This window comes from Coregonus lavaretus, assembly GCF_964263955.1.
Source record: "Coregonus lavaretus genome assembly, chromosome: 15".
NCBI lineage: Eukaryota > Metazoa > Chordata > Actinopteri > Salmoniformes > Salmonidae > Coregonus > Coregonus lavaretus.
Window position 1 is genome coordinate 30,048,890 of NC_140002.1, and position 16,107 is coordinate 30,064,996.

At 40.0% G+C, this 16,107-nt stretch overlaps 1 protein-coding gene across 1 annotated transcript; it reads left to right on the forward strand.

The window, feature by feature from the left end:
• The first annotated feature begins 2,185 nt into the window (after nt 1-2,185).
• On the forward strand, nt 2,186-4,601 carry LOC311142564 (uncharacterized protein). Its single transcript, XM_084178240.1, has 6 exons — nt 2,186-2,345; nt 2,494-2,592; nt 2,879-2,917; nt 3,263-3,405; nt 3,574-3,663; nt 3,773-4,601. The coding sequence occupies exons 1-6, from the start codon at nt 2,198-2,200 to the stop codon at nt 3,911-3,913; spliced, it is 660 nt and encodes a 219-aa protein (XP_084034366.1). The 5' UTR covers nt 2,186-2,197; the 3' UTR covers nt 3,914-4,601.
• Nucleotides 4,602-16,107: the final 11,506 nt, after the last annotated feature.

Genomic DNA, 16,107 nt, shown 5'->3' on the forward strand with positions numbered 1-16,107 from the left:
CTTCATCAGGACCTAAGAACACGATTACTGAACCCTGTAACACAGGCTGTGGTTACACGCGGCACTATCCAAATAACGTAGCTGGGCTAAACTATCTATTAGCCAACTGGTTAATTAGCTAACTTGCAAGCTTCCTCGCTAGTTAGATAGCCTGACATCATCAAAATGTCTTTATATGGGGAGCTGGGAGTACACTAACGTACTTGGTTTAAATAGCACACGCTGGATAACTTACCTTTCGTAAAAACTTCCAAGAGGTGAACTGTGTTCGGGCAGTCGGAGTCGATGGTGTCTTCGCTGTTCAGCTGTGTTGTTTCACTTTTACCAATTAGTACCGTAGGTGTTTCTTTCTGGCTCCAGCCTCAGTATTGTTAGTTGCAGTATTTATAGTTGCAGTATTTTATATTTGCAATGACGGATAATGGAGTCAAAGGGAATATTCAGGATCAACCGTCGTCAGGCCACCACTACTGCTGATTTTTTAAAATGCAAATAGTTTGGGTAGCCATGATTAGCTGTTCAGGAGTCTTATGGCTTGGGGGTAGAAGCTGTTGAGAAGTCTTTTGGACCTAGACTTGGCACTCCGGTACCACTTGCCGTGCGGTAGTAGAGAGAACAGTCTATGACTAGGGTGGCTGGAGTCTTTGACAATTTTGAGGGCCTTCCTCTGACACATTCATAAATGAATATAATACAAAAATACTATTTTTAGGTATCGTTCCCTCTTCCATAGGCCTATACTGAGGTCAAAATTACATTATGAATTTCCATACATTTATTAAATCGGTAGAATTATGGAAAAATAAATTGAGGAGGGGAAGAGCTGGATCCACTTCCTTTACTCCAAGCACAAGTATGCTGGCCAGTGTTGCCAACTCCTCAGTAAGGAAAGTAGCTATTGGGTGTCCTAAAAGTTGCTAGATGTCGCTAAATGACGTCATCACCTCATTTGCATAATTGCCCATGTTCATGTAATTGTGATGGAGGCTGTAGGAGAGAGGAATAACGTTGTGGGAGAGACAAAAAGTGAGTAAAAAACACCCTACATTTACATCCCGCCCTGAATGTAAGCCAGTCTGGACGCGGAGGGGTGAACATCTCCTGCTCTGACTGCAGCTGGGAGGGACTGCTGCGCGAGGACTGGGCCGCCTGTGAGTGCTTTGGGACAGGGGTAACAAAGCACCCGCTGCTCGTTGAGAAGAGTAAGAACGATACGTGCTTTCACGTCAGAGTCTCCAAAAGTCTCCAATAACACCAGAAAAAGTCGCTAGATTTGTCGCTAGTCGCTTTTTAAAAAATGTGTCGCTAGAGGGGTCTGAAAACTCGCTAAATATAGCGACAAAGTTGCTAAGTTGGCAACACTGATGCTGGCCCCAATATCTTGTGATCTAAAGTACTTATTTAGAAGGTAACAAATGTTCCTACACACTTAGAAAGACAATGTTACAAGTGTACCGCCACTTGACTTACAGACGACGTTCCAAAATGTATTTCTATCATTCTGATTGTAACGTTATATGAAGACAAACCATAGCTCTAAATGTAACGTTATGAAATATTCCTAGGATATCTCCAAAATAACATGATATTCAGAACCTTTCATGGACTACCAAGGAACGTTTTTAATGTTCCCATGATGTCTGTATAGCGAAGGGATATTTATAACCTCTATAATACTTATTAGAAACGTTATGAATGTGCCTATAATGTCCCAAACGGGCTATGACATTCAGTACCTCTGGAAGACTTAAGGGGAATGTTACAAATGTCTCAGTTAAGTTCCTTGTTAGCTGGGCTACAGTAGCCTACAATGGCATATAAATTAATAGCCTACTTGATGGCCAACCGATGCAAATGTAGCCTATCATTTTCCACATTTAATGTAATTTTCATTGTGGACGTTTTCCCATAACAGAAGCATGCTAGGGAGTTCCATAACTTCCATTTCCAATTTCCACACTTGCAGCACTCCAGATCCTAGAACTGCGCATGAGTAAAACCCTTTACTTTAAATCACCTCTGAGCGAATTTATCTAAAGAGTTTTAAAAAATGCGGACATAGCAACCGTGCTTTTGTCACAATATTGCAAGTGCAGAGAGGAAATTATGTCTCAGTTTTGTGGTTGTGGTGCAGAATGTGAAAGAAATCCCATGCTTCTGCTTTCTCTGTTGAGTATATGACTTCGATTGGGGCTCAATGGAGCTGGCTGAAAGGTACAGCATTCCAATGAATGACTATGAGGATGCCACAGGGTTACAGACCCGAGGTGCAAGGACACCTAGAACAGAGGACATCTACCAGTCTCTTCAGTCTCCAAACATAACATATAGACAGAGAGAGGCCAGTGAGTATTTGGTTCATATTTTCTAGTACACTCAAATAAATCGGTCAGTTGTGACTTTAAATTAATAAATATGTAGGCCTGCATGACTGATAATCAAGTATGATTGAGAAGACCGTATTAATCTAATTTAGTAACTTGTGCATTTCAGGGCCACATGACAGGATACAATGGAAAACATTTGTGTCCCCTCTGCTCCTCTTCAATGCACTTTTACTGATGATCATTCTGGTAATTGTTGGAGTTCACTGTAAGTAATTTAATCAACAATGCACTACTGAATATTTGATTGTTGTGATGATTATTATGTGAGGTTCTAAAAATGAAGAATAGCTGGGGTTTGAGTGTAAAAGACAGCTCTGTCTGTCACCAACCACTGTTCCTAACCAAGTGTTCTACTCTTGTAGTTCATACTCTAAAACCTAAATACTATTAGTTGGTTCAACCAGTGCAAGACGCAAACCTGTTCAACCTATTAGACATCTCAGGATTAAATATATTTTTAAAAGAGCAGCTTTCTTATTATTTTTTGCCAGATTCCCATTTCACCGGGGCAATATCATCTGAAAATGGAGGTGGGTGACTTCATATGGCTACTGTACTGTATAAGTTATATAAATCACACAAATTACCTCTATTTAGTAGATAAAGATTAAACACAACCTGTGGAATGTCTTGCTGTAGTTTGTTTAGTTGTTTAATTAGAAAGTACTGTGTTCTATTTCATTACCGGAAAATCCCAACTTCCAAGTCAAATTTCCACTTCGTCTCTCATTGACATCAATGCATGACTAATGCATGATGTAACACATTTGACTTCACTGGAAGTTATGATTCACCACTAACATTATAGATTCAGCACATTTGATGTGGTCACACTTTCACGCATGGAGGAACCAATACTAGTATGTTACATTCAGATTTCAGACAGAATGAAGAAATGTGGCATCTCTATCACAATGGGTTCTATCTATTCTGGCAAAGTGTGGGGGATTGCCTAACTGCTGATAGCTTCTGTCAGCAGAGAAACGCCACTCTGACCACATTACAGCCACATAACAGGGTATGTCAGCTTGTATACTCTGTCTGTGAAATATTATACACTTGCAGTGTCTATATAGAATATAATTAACTTTCAGTGTCAGGTCATACATTTTCAGTTCAAAAATATTTATTCTGAGCTAAAGGTGTAAAATGCATAAAGATTAAAAGCATGAGTTTGAATACATAGGTTTGGTTGTTGGCCAGGGCCAGAGGACAGCAGCTTTGGGTCCTTGAGCTGAGGGATATGACCGAGTTGTCTGCAGATGGTGCCACAGAGGTTCAGAATAATACAATCTTTCATAATCCTTTTTATATTATGTACAGTACTTCATTAAGAAAATGTTTTGTGATAAGTTCCTTTTTAACCTTTGTTTGATCTTCCTCAGGAGGATGGTGAATATGGTGATGATTGTGCCCTCCTGACTGGTGACCCCACCCAGGCCTCAATGAGCCCGGGCCACAGGAAGAGCAAGGGGTGGGTGTGTGAGAGGAAGGCCTCTCCACCACATGTATCTGGAAATCAATAAGATCCAACCTATTCCATTCAGGGAGGATATCAACTTTTCCTTGAATTTTTTTCACTTTTTAGTCACGATGTTAATTGTTTTTTTTAATTCCCTGAACAATGTCCTCGTTTTAATGACCAAAATGTATTGCTTAATTTGGGGAGTTACATTGTTTGATTCTATCCTGCATTGCAGGGCAATTGCTTGTGTCAGTGTACACAAGAGGGCGCTATGTAATTGTAAAGATTCAGTAAAGTCTGCAAAGAAAGAGCCAAAAATGTTGTTCACAGGAGAACATTACTGAAACATGCACACGTTTTCTTTACATGCAGAAGGAGTCACTGACCTGTAGATCAAACCATAAGCTTGCTAGGCCTCTCATCACCATTCAAAGGATGGCTGAAGCACTACAAAATGTAGCTGAAACATCTGTTTACATCTGTTAGGTTAATTTGTATTTTAAGAATAATGACTAAAGGATTTCACCCCAAATACAGTATAAATGTGTAAACTGTGTTACAATTATCAACCCACTAATGGGGGGGGGGGGACTAAACATTCCAGGGTGAAGGAGAAAGGTGAAAACTGTTTAAGAAAGCCTCCTAAAGGTGGGCGGAGCAAAGTGCCTTTGTGTGTCAAGAGGTATAAAACAGGAGTGTATGGGTTTTGGCGCCAGAGCTCTCCATGAATAAAAAGACAGATCATTCTTGTTGGTTGTGGACCTTGAATCATTTATGATTAAAACCAGAGCCTTACAACCTCTGGTAATGATACAAGCTGAATTAGAGATAGAAATTCACTAACAGAGTGGTCCTTTGAGCAGAGCTTAAATACGTCTTTGTCGTTCTAAGAACACCGAAACCGTGCACGGGCGGATGATTGCATCCGTGGAGAATAGTCCTGGCCTTCGACGTTAAGGTTATAAACAGGCCGGTGATTACTCTTATGAACGATAAAGACGTTAACGAGTTTGAAAAAGCATTTAAATCCAAACTGCAAGGAAAAGGTCAGTAATTTTTATTCATGGATTTTGGTGAAATGATTTGAACTTGTATAAGAATAGTAATTCTTGTGGAGGGCAGAGAATAGTTACCAAAATCTCAACGGAAGTAATAATTATTACTAAATGGGGAGGGTCCGTAATTGACCCTAGGTAAATAGCTATTACCAAAATAATCTAGTCCGAAATGACACGGGGTGAATGGCCATCACCAATGTAAACTAGTTTTTATTGAGATTGTACTGGGTACAGTGTTACGATAAACAGGGAGGGGGATAATTTTTCGTCGTGTGCTATGGATACATTAAACAGGTCAAAAGTCGCGTAAACAACTGGGGATTTGCTATAACTCTGTCTGTTTCATGAAACTGGAGCAGTTACGACCTCTAGGTTACAAATAGGTTTGGCAAATGATTGTATAATGTTGTGTACGTGTGAGACTTGAGAATCCGTCGGAATACGTGATAATTGTTTCAAGGAAGGAGCTAAAAATAAGTTGCGTGAGAAAAAATGGTTATCGACCCCTTTCATGAAACTGGAGAATGGAAAAAACTCTGGGTTACGGGTGGATAATTTTAAATGGTTAATTACAAAAGCAGATCATACATTGGCTCAAGAGACGCACTAAATAATAGCTCCTAGGAGAATAATTCTGGATTGAATTATTACTAAACGGGGGGATTTCTTATTTTTCCACCATGGGAAATAAATCTTCTAAAGAGGTCCGAGAATTAACGGGGGATGAAAGATATATGTTAGGAAGAGATCGAAGAAATATGTTTTATGGATCCATTTGGAAGAAGAGGTATGGATTTATTGGGCATCTAGATTAAAAGTTAGAAGTTATGATTAAGCAGATGCATGTAAACTGTGGAACGGATTTGAAAAAACAGCGAGGGGAGGGGCTAGAGACAGCGAGGGTCTTTTTTAAGTGCGAAAGTGCTTTAACGGTAACAAAGGAATATTTAACCATCGTGACTGAAGGGGTAAAGGAAAGGGCAGTGTCGGAGATAGGACAGTCTATTTTTTTTGGTTCAACGGGTAAAAGGTTTGAAAAAATGATACGTGTCGATTAAGAATTGGCTAAAAACACCACGAAGCGATTATTTGAGAGGTACCTATAAAATTCCAACGATGCATATGTATGAACTTTCTCACTCAAACGTAGACGTACGTCATGAGTGAGAAAGTAGAGAATATTTACATTTGCATTTTTGGTCATTTGGCAGACGCTCTGGTCCGGAGCGACTTGCAGGAGCAGTGGGGGTTGGGTGCCTTGCTTGGGGGCACATCGGCAGATTTTTCGCCTGGTCGGCTCGGGAGTTGGAGCAGGCGACCTCGGTTACTGAGACGGTGCTCTTGGTTACTGGGCTACCAGCCGGCGGGGATGAGTTTAAGGTTGTGCCGTTGTTTGATTAGGTGATAAGGTTATGTGATAAGGTTTAATGGGTAATCGGACCATAACTAAAGTGGTTATAGAAGTAATGTATAAATAGTAGAGAGCCAATAGAGGGTTCCATTGAACTATTATGTTGTGTTGGGCATTTGAATGGCATAAGGTGAAATCTGTGTGTATGAGGGAATTCAACGGCGGGTATGAATGATAACCGGATACTACTTAGTATTTGGTTGGTTAAATGCTGAATAAAAGATTTGAGGCGTGGTTGGGGGGTAACTAGGAAGACACTCTTATTCAATGGGGAATGGGTGTAGGGAGAGAGAGTTTTTACGTGTATTAAAAGTTGCATTAGAAAGCTTTAGTAGTATTCTAGATAGGTCTATGAAAATATGTTACAAGTACGAATGAAATTATTTCCTAAGAAGGAAGATTTGTAGGGAAATTCCCACGCCTCCCCCATAATGTAGGAAGGAGCAGGAGAGGGGGGGAGAGGTGAGAGACAGTACATAGTTCAGATGGTAGGAATGTCATTAAGTGTATGCTTATCAACGATATCAAGTATTTGTTTTATTGATTGGGGCCGAATCAGAGAGAACGGTTAATGAGATTGAATAGCGAACTGAAATGGGTTAGCGGGAAAATACAAATAGTTGGTACATTTTAGAACAATAATTTATTTTCGTTACGGGGAAGCAAGTGGCATTGGCTGTTGTGCTGGGGGAATAGCGCCAGCCTGTGGTGGGTTCTGGAGTTGTTATAAAGAAACTTATATTTTAAACTAAAGTGATGGAATAGGCTACAATTATAACATCAGAAAAAGGGCACAATATAATTTGTAATAGTTATTACAATTATTATTGATAGTTATTACAGTTATTATCATTGATTCAGGAATGATAGAAGGAAAGTAGAGGAAAGGCAAGGGATTAAATCTCATTTAGGGAAATAAGAAGAGTATGAAATATTAGGGAGAAAATACCATTAACTGAGGGAACATTTGATGTAACCGTGATTGTATTGGCTAAAAACTGAAATATGACATTTACAAGGGGGACAGGAACAATAGAAGGGGAGACAGATTTTCCTAGGGGGTTGAACAAATAATTGATAATGGATCATTTGAAATGAGATCACATGTAGCAGATTTAGGGTAATCAATTAAATAATCATTGGATACTCGAGGAATTTTGAGTGGTTTTATGGATTAGTTATGAGGAATTAGATTGATACAAACATTATTGATGGGTTAGGACTGGGGATATCTGTATCATGTTTTGTGTGTACTACCATCTTTAGATTACTGATGGTAATTGAAGGTTAACAAAATGTATAACCAGGAGAAAGAGATTAGCTTATCTCATTGGAATGTTGCTAAGGGGGAGCAGTAGTGAAGTTAGGCAGTATTTAGGACATAGAAGGGAGCTACCAAATTAAGTTGAGCCTGGCTATCTTTGATTGTTGTTTTTCAATTGGGTTTTTCAAATAAAAAAACAACACACCCAGCATGATGTTTATAAAGGGTTGTTATGTTGAATTTAGGGGATTTTCAACAGTTCATAGGTGGTATTTACTATGCTGTGGGATGGAACGGTTTGTTGGGGGATATTTGAACCTAAATTAATGCAATAAGCTGCAGTAATCAGAGGAATGTACAATCTAAGGCGAGACAGCTATTGCCTAGATCATTGATTTAGCAATAGGATCAGGTAGATAGGGACTAGAAAGAAAAAAAAAATAGATGAAGAATGATGAGCTTTTTGGTGATGATGGACTGCTGTAAAGCTTGGGTACTCCATTATGTACTGCATACTGGTAAATTAAGTGATCTTATCTATGGGAAGGCAATGGCAGCCCATGGTAACATAATTTGGAACTCTAAGAAGGAAGAACAGTTTATGTTGTTGCTCTCTTCCCAAACAGTCTTAGCTTTTTATACATATATCAGGGATGTTACCCAAATGGTAGAGAGTAAAGAGGGATATGACATTGGTCGTGATTTAAAGATGATGAGTTTTTTTTTTGGTGGGCTATTAGAGATAACTGGGTTAATCACGAACATAGAGGTTTTTATTCTTTGTTGCTAGGCAGAAGACTTAGGTGACCTAAATATGGACTTGTCATGTCCAACAATCAGTCTTCAGGTCAAGCCCGGGAGAGCCGGGGTAGAACAGAGTTTGAACTAAACATAAGTGTTTTTACAAGATAAGAGATTGATTGATTGGATTACTAATTGATTCTGAACTGAATGAAAGTCGAATTTAGCCGCCATAAAGACAAAGGAAGTGGGAGGAGCAATAAAGAAGCAAAAGACAATCTCAAAAATGAAAGGCATGGCAATTGGTTGATAAATTACCTAAGGGAATGTTTAGGTAGGTGGTAATATTGACACATGAGCAGAACTATGTGTCAAGAGGGGGAAGAGGCTAATTGTAGGATTAAATAATATACGAAGGAGAGGACAAAATACTTTAAAAAAAAAACATTTTTTTAGATACAGTCTAGAAAGAGAATGCAGTCAGAAATTGTTAGATTAATCTGAACATGTGTGAAGATAGTTTATTAACCACACCCGTATGTCAGAGGTTTTGTGCCCCACAGGTGAACTAAAGGAGAAGGTGACCCACTCTATCTAACCAGGTGACTGGTGAGAATCCAGTACCTAAAAGAAGGGAAACTGGAAGCAGGCCTGTTGGGAAGGGCCCTATCAGGTTATATTGGTCACCGCCTTTGCCATTAGAATAGCAGAGAGAGGAACCTGGGTCCATGTTACCCACTGCAAGAGGTAAGACCACATATAAGCACCACTGAAACACACACAGAGTTGGAGAGCAGAACTAGACCAATAGGGTCCGGGGATCACCTCTGTCAACGAAGATCTACTACCCCGACCTATCATCACTGTAGTGTGTTCTTAGGGTGTGAGTATGGGGTGGTACCAAGCAGAAGGACTAAAGGCAGCAGAGGGTTGGCGGTTTTTGGGAATATGGGTGACCCTGAGCTGCATCATAGTCTCGGCAATAGTCTTGGTATGTCAAGATCCACCATGGCCTTACCATTATTAAGAAATAAAAGGGAAGCGACCCGACATACTGACCGTCAAGGACGAGTGATCTACAAAATAGGAGTCAGAGAAGGGTGGGGAGTAAGATTCAAAATTAGGATTAGGGATCTTATCAGGACGGATAAGCAAGCAACGTGGGATTATAAGATCCCATTGTATTTATGTTCAGCTCCCTCGGCGGATTGTTCCTGGGCTCCGGTATTTAGACATATTGGGGGACGGAGATATGAGAGGGGGGGGGGGGGGCTAGACGTCCAGATGGAGGATGAGAAGGTATAACGACATCCCCACGGAGATGGTAGTAACAATAGTAAAGGTCACTAAAGAGGACATGAAAATAACTTACTGGGCTTGCGCGGACGAATACGGATGGGATACTTGGTTATGACCGACAATGTTGACCGCCCCAATGCCAAAAGCAATGTTTCCCTGTGTATTAGACCTGGGGTCCAATCAAAAAGAGCCAAATTGCACAGGGATTGGGCTGGCAAAATTGACATACTCGGCCAGCCCACCTAGATTCACTTTAACTCCTGGCGAATACCAGTGTTACAGACATAGAAATGGCACCCGTAACTTTGATGATTTTGATGGCTGTAAAGAGATAATTAATGTGACTGATTTAGATAAGGAAGGGAGGGGAAAAATTAGGAACCTTACCGTCCCTCTGACTGATGTGTGGTGGGCATGCACTAACAAAGGGAGCATTCGACAGACATTACCAGAACGACGGGTGGGTACTTGTGCACCAGTATTGTTGGTCCAAACCTGTAAGAATTAGTCATCAAAGACCAGTGACAGGAAGAATAATCAGGAGGAGGAGAAACATAGGTCAGGAAGGAAATAGCCCAATTTGGAAAGATGGTATAGGCATCCCCAGGGGTGTTCCAGACGAATACAAAGCTATGAATCAAATGTGGGAGGGTTTTACCACAACATTTTTCTGGTGGGTGACAATAAACAAAAATATGGATTGGATAAATTATATCTATTACAACCAACAACGATTTATTGACCAGACTAGAGATGCAGTAAAGGGGATCTCCGAGCGATTATCCGCCATCCCACTCATAACTTAGTAGAGGTTGGTTCTAGATCAGGCAGAAAGGGCCGGTGTCTATAGAATGATAAACCATTGTTGCACATTTATCCCTACCAACACCACACTGGATGGGACAGTCACCAGAGCTCTTACAGAATTAACTGCACTAAGTGAAGAATGAACTGAGAACTCAGAAGTTAGTACATCATGGATAGGGTGGTTTGAGGAAATATTTGGTAAATGGAAAACCATAGCAGCCACCATCTTAGGAGCGGTCAGTGTTTGTATGGGTATTCTTGTATTATGTGGTTGTTGTCTTGTTCCCTGTGTCCGAGGATTGGGGAGTCAGGCGTTGGTGAAATGCAGTATCTAAACAATGATGAGAGATGGACTGACTCCGGACTCTGACCAGGGGAATGTGAAAAACGATCCTCCAGGCTTGGTGGATGACGAGGATTTGGACCCTGAAAGACCGCAATTGGATGAAATGTTTATTAGTTCTGACGTGATCTCTGAGATTAATCATGCTTGTAAAATACATTTATCCTGAATGTGAAGACCTTTAGTCAAAGGGGTGGATTGTTATATTAATTTGTATTTTAAGAATAATGACTAAAGGATTTCACCCCAAATACAGTATAAATGTGTAAACTGTGTTACAATTATCAACCCACTAACAGAGGGGGGGGGGGGGGGGGAGACTAAACATTCCAGGGTGAAGGAGAAAGGTGGAGACTGTTTAAGAAAGCCTCCTAAAGGTGGGCGGAGCAAAGTGCCTTTGTGTGTCAAGAGGTATAAAACAGGAGTGTATGGGTTTTGGCGCCAGAGCTCTCCATGAATAAAAAGACAGATCATTCTTGTTGGTTGTGGACCTTGAATCATTTATGATTAAAACCAGAGCCTTACAACCTCTGGTAATGATACAAGCTTAGGTTGAATTAGAGATAGAAATTCACTAACAACATCCCAACACTTCATATATATTCTCAACGAAAGATTTACTTTTATTTTAGTCCAAACCACGATAAGGACTGTATGAAGAAATATAACTGTAAATGTTGAGACATTTACTCAAATGAGTTTAGCCAAACACACTTTATATAAAAATGTGACTTTGTGACTTGTCTTGCGAAAGACCTGAGAGCTGAAACATCAACATTAAACAGTCTCAATTATATCTCTTCTAATTATTTTTCCTATTGTACAACTTCATCCATAATCACTGTTTATATTTTATTCTTAATCACATTAAGTTCCACTCAGATAGTGTTATTATTCTGTAGGTTTGGGAAGAAATAGCTGTGTATATGTATGTTACAACCCTTACATAGTCCTTACCAACAGTGTGTGTATGTTGTGATGATTCAGAAGCCTCTGATGCCATGAGGTGGCATACTGTATGTGTGTAAGGTGGAGGGAGGACTGTGACTGGCTGTGTTTAGGGAGACTGGAATTATACACACATACAGCCAACCAGCTCTGTCCCCCAGGCTTAAAGCCAATTTATGCTTGATCTGCAAATGTGGTCGGAGGCGCAGTATGGATGGTGTGAGGCAATTGCGGAGCCTCTGGAGGGATGCAGAGGCCAAATTGAGCTCGGTACCGCATCGCTGTGTGCCTCTCAAATGTTGTAACAATGCGGAGGGCTCCGTATAGCTCCGCATTGACATGATTGGTTGATGGTAGGTGGGGGCGGAAGGTCCTGTATAAACACAAACCTACTTCCTTGACAACTTCCTTCACAACAACTCTGCGCTACTCGCAAAGCGCAAAAAGTATGAATGCCCTGACTTCTGCAGAGGCCATATCACTGTAAATGCTGCACGGCCAATGCAGACATCAGATTGATCATTCGGCGCCTTTTATACTTCCTTCACGGTCTACTCACTGATGGCTTATTAGTCTAGGCACTTGTCAAACTCATTCCACGGAGTGCCGAGTGTCTGCGGGCTTTCACTCGTCCCTTACTTGATTGATGAATTAAGGTCACTAATTAGTAAGGAACCCCCCTCACCTGGTTGTCTAGGTCGTAATTTAAAGGAAAAACCAAAAACCAGCAGACACTAGGCCCTCCATGGAATGAGTTTGGCACCCCTGGGCTAGACTGACTGGTTTGTTTGTTGACACGTTGCACCACTTTAGTGAATTCTATCATTAATTAGATCTGAATAACATTGTCATAGATCTAGGAAACAGACACATGACACACAACAAAGTTTGTTCGTTCCATTTCATTTCTCAGTTTTTCAAAGAAACAAAGTGACATTGTTTACATCACAGGCAAGAATCATCAGCATTATTCTATTTTGAACAGAAATCTTTTCCATAACATTTTCATGAACCCCATGCCCATATCCCTCTCCTGAAGCCTACTCCCGTATACACAGAATACTGTACATACCCATAGATCCTGCTCCTTCTCTTTACAATAGAATACATTATACATAATTGTCAGTCAATGTATTATTAATAGCATAAAAATAAGTATACAGCTCTCTCCTAACAGGATCCATTACCCTGATTGTACATATCATACCTTTTTCCCACAATTACAGGTAGGACCTTTGATACGGTGAGGGGTCTCAGTATATATGTCTAATTTCTACATCACTTTGTACCGTGTTATGCTGAACACACTACAGCCACAGAGAACACATGTCTCTGCAGTTCACCAAACTAAGAATCTTCAGACTTGACAGAATTCTGGTTATTCTAGAATGCAAAGCGCCTTTATACAGCTACTGTGTTGTATTATGTGAGAGTTAATATTGAAAATAATAAGGCATTAAAAGATGGTAGAACGAAACCCAGTCAAACACAAAGACTCTTAACTGGACTTGGCCATAGCTACGGTAGTTAAGTGAACCAAAATGTAGGGGATTTAAGGTGAATCCTAAACCTTTCCCAGACAGTCCTTGGGATTTAAGACCAACTGTCACGTCTGTTCAAATTCTTTAGACATGATTATGAGGTAAAAGAAGCTCATTAATGAAAATCCCCAATTAAGAATAATCATTTTAAGGGAATAAGAAAGAAAGGTATATTATAAAAGTCACATCAAGCAATGCCATTGGCCTGTATGGTGAGACAAACTTAAGATTAAAAACAGAGTAAGTCTACCATAGTGAAGCATGAGTAATCCATTGATCTATGGCTGTGATTACACAGGTAGCCCAATTCTGATATTTTTTCCACTACATCAGATCTTTTCACATCATATTTTTTTCAGAGTTGATCTGATTGGTCTAAATACCAATTACTGAAAAATAGATCAGAATTGGGCTGCCTGTGTGAACATAGCCTATGTAATACAGGATTTTGGCACTAAAGTTCTCTGCATTAAAGCACAAGATACTGGCAGTAATGGGCTATGTTCAAATCACTAAAGGGATTTCATAAAACTGAATCACCACATCAAAAATACCACTTGTTTTTTTCTGCAAGAAAATCTAACTGGTACGGGAAAGGGGGGGATATAAGGGAAGGGGGGGACCTAGTGAGAATGAGTGAGGGTAACCGTTAGTGTGTGGACACCAAAGAACACAGGCAGCCAGGCACTTGAGTGTCTTTTTCGGATGCACAGAGGACGTAGCCTGGTGCCTGATCTGTTTGTGCTGTCTTGCCAACTCCTATGGTCAGTCGGAGTTGGCAAGAAATAACAAACAGGTCTGGGACCAGGCTACAGGGGATGTGTGTGAGATATGATTTTCAGTCACTGTGTTATAAAGCGGGAGGGAACCTTAACAAGTCAGTGAAAGGAATTAATATTATTATTATTATTATTACATAAATAAAAATTACCCTGTTGATCATTGTGGGAGGCCATAATGTGGTCTGGAAATATCTTAATTAATTGATATCCATCACCACTGTAATCATGCTCTTTCTCTCGCGCCTGCACGCACAGCATTCTATAATCACATTGATCAGACATTCAATACCATTCTCAGCCTGTTAGTGTAATAATGTTCTGGCAAACACAAGTAGTAAATGTCACAGCAATAGTCGTCACAGCAGTAAATGTGACGACTATCAACCTCACCTACTCAGCTGAACCACATGTAAGACTATTAAAATGTGTGTGTGTGTGTGTGGTTGGCATTATACAGCGCTGGTTTTTGGCTTAGCTCCAGCTGGTACTGGTAGGGTTCAGGCAGGAGAGTGAGGAAACGAGAGCTTTCATTGTGGCTGAAGCGTGAGGCACAGCATAAAGTAAAAAGAGGCTATTCTTTTAGTATGTTTCACAAACACAGTAAGGCAGTTTGATTATGCTTACTATATAACTAAAACTCTCTATTATGTTTTCTGTCATTTTCAACATATATTCTTAACACAACATTATATTCAAGACATAAACATAGTTTTCCCTCTCACAGACCAGTTCCAGATTCCCTGTGTAAAAATGTCTACAAACAAAACATTAGGCACTTTTTAAAAAGTATAATATATATAGATTTATTTATTTATGTAGCTTTCATCAACATATGTATACTATATACTTTTTAGTATGTACCTTTCTACTATTTCACACTTGTATAACAATTTCCATAAGTTTATGTTAAGGAAAAAGAAACAAATGTAATCTTGATTGTTGTGTTGGTTATGACCAGTAGTCTTTTGGCACACATTAGTATTGGATAGCAATGACAAAGAGTTCATGATGATTTGATGGGTATGCCTTCACCTCTGATACTCATCTTCCAGTGAAAAAGGTCAGTAAGGAAACTATATAGCTGTGTATACTGTTGCCAACCAATCCCACCACGGGTTAGTTAGGAGGAGTGTTGGACAGTGCTGCTCAACCCCAGGAGCAATGTCCAGATGAAGATGGATCATTAACATTCTGAAAGAAAGGAAGAAGAAATATATGTGTAAACAAACAAATCATAACAAAACCGACAAAGAGTGGTCTAGGATCTAGGATTTACACCTCCGAAGCCTAATGGAAAAATGGTTGAAAATCTCTTTCTTTGTCTCTATCTCTCTCCCATTTAGCTGTAACTGTAATGTCAATCAATAGAATGGGTTTATTTTCTTCCTCGCTGTCTGTACACAGGTCATTTAACAATGCCACTAGAATACCCTTCAGTCTGTTAGAGAGTGAGCTAGACTGCATCCCCCCTCTCCCCCACCCATTTCATAATGTGATCTTTTTGAAAGCCGCATCAAATAATTCTATTTTTGTCTTGGTTTTAGCATTACAAAAGTACAGGTTTTGAAAGCTAAAGTAACATTGCATCTGTGAGTGTATCACTGAAACAACGCAGTTTCAATTGACACACAAACTGCACACAGTACAATAGAAAATTCAGGAAGAAAATAAAATCTTCATAGGGCAATTATGATTAATGATCTCGCATGGAAGTGTTTGAGTGGATGTTTGTGGGCATCACTGTAGAGTAGTAGAATAGCACAGAAGGATATCAGGGTTCTGCTTGGGAACAACCAGCTTGGGGATGAGGATTGGAGCCAAAGAGGGCAAAGGGGAGTAAACACTAAGCCCAAAGACAAAACAAGGGGCGCTTGGCTTGCTTCGGCAGTGTTTCAGTCGTGGCAGCAACAACAAAACACATTCCACTCCTGCTACACTATATATGAGTCAACAATAAACAACAGCAGACCCCTTATAATGTGGTCAAATCAAAGAATTATACATATTTGTAGTCTGAAGAAACAGTTTTCAAAGCGGTTTATAAGCATGGCATTGGGCCTC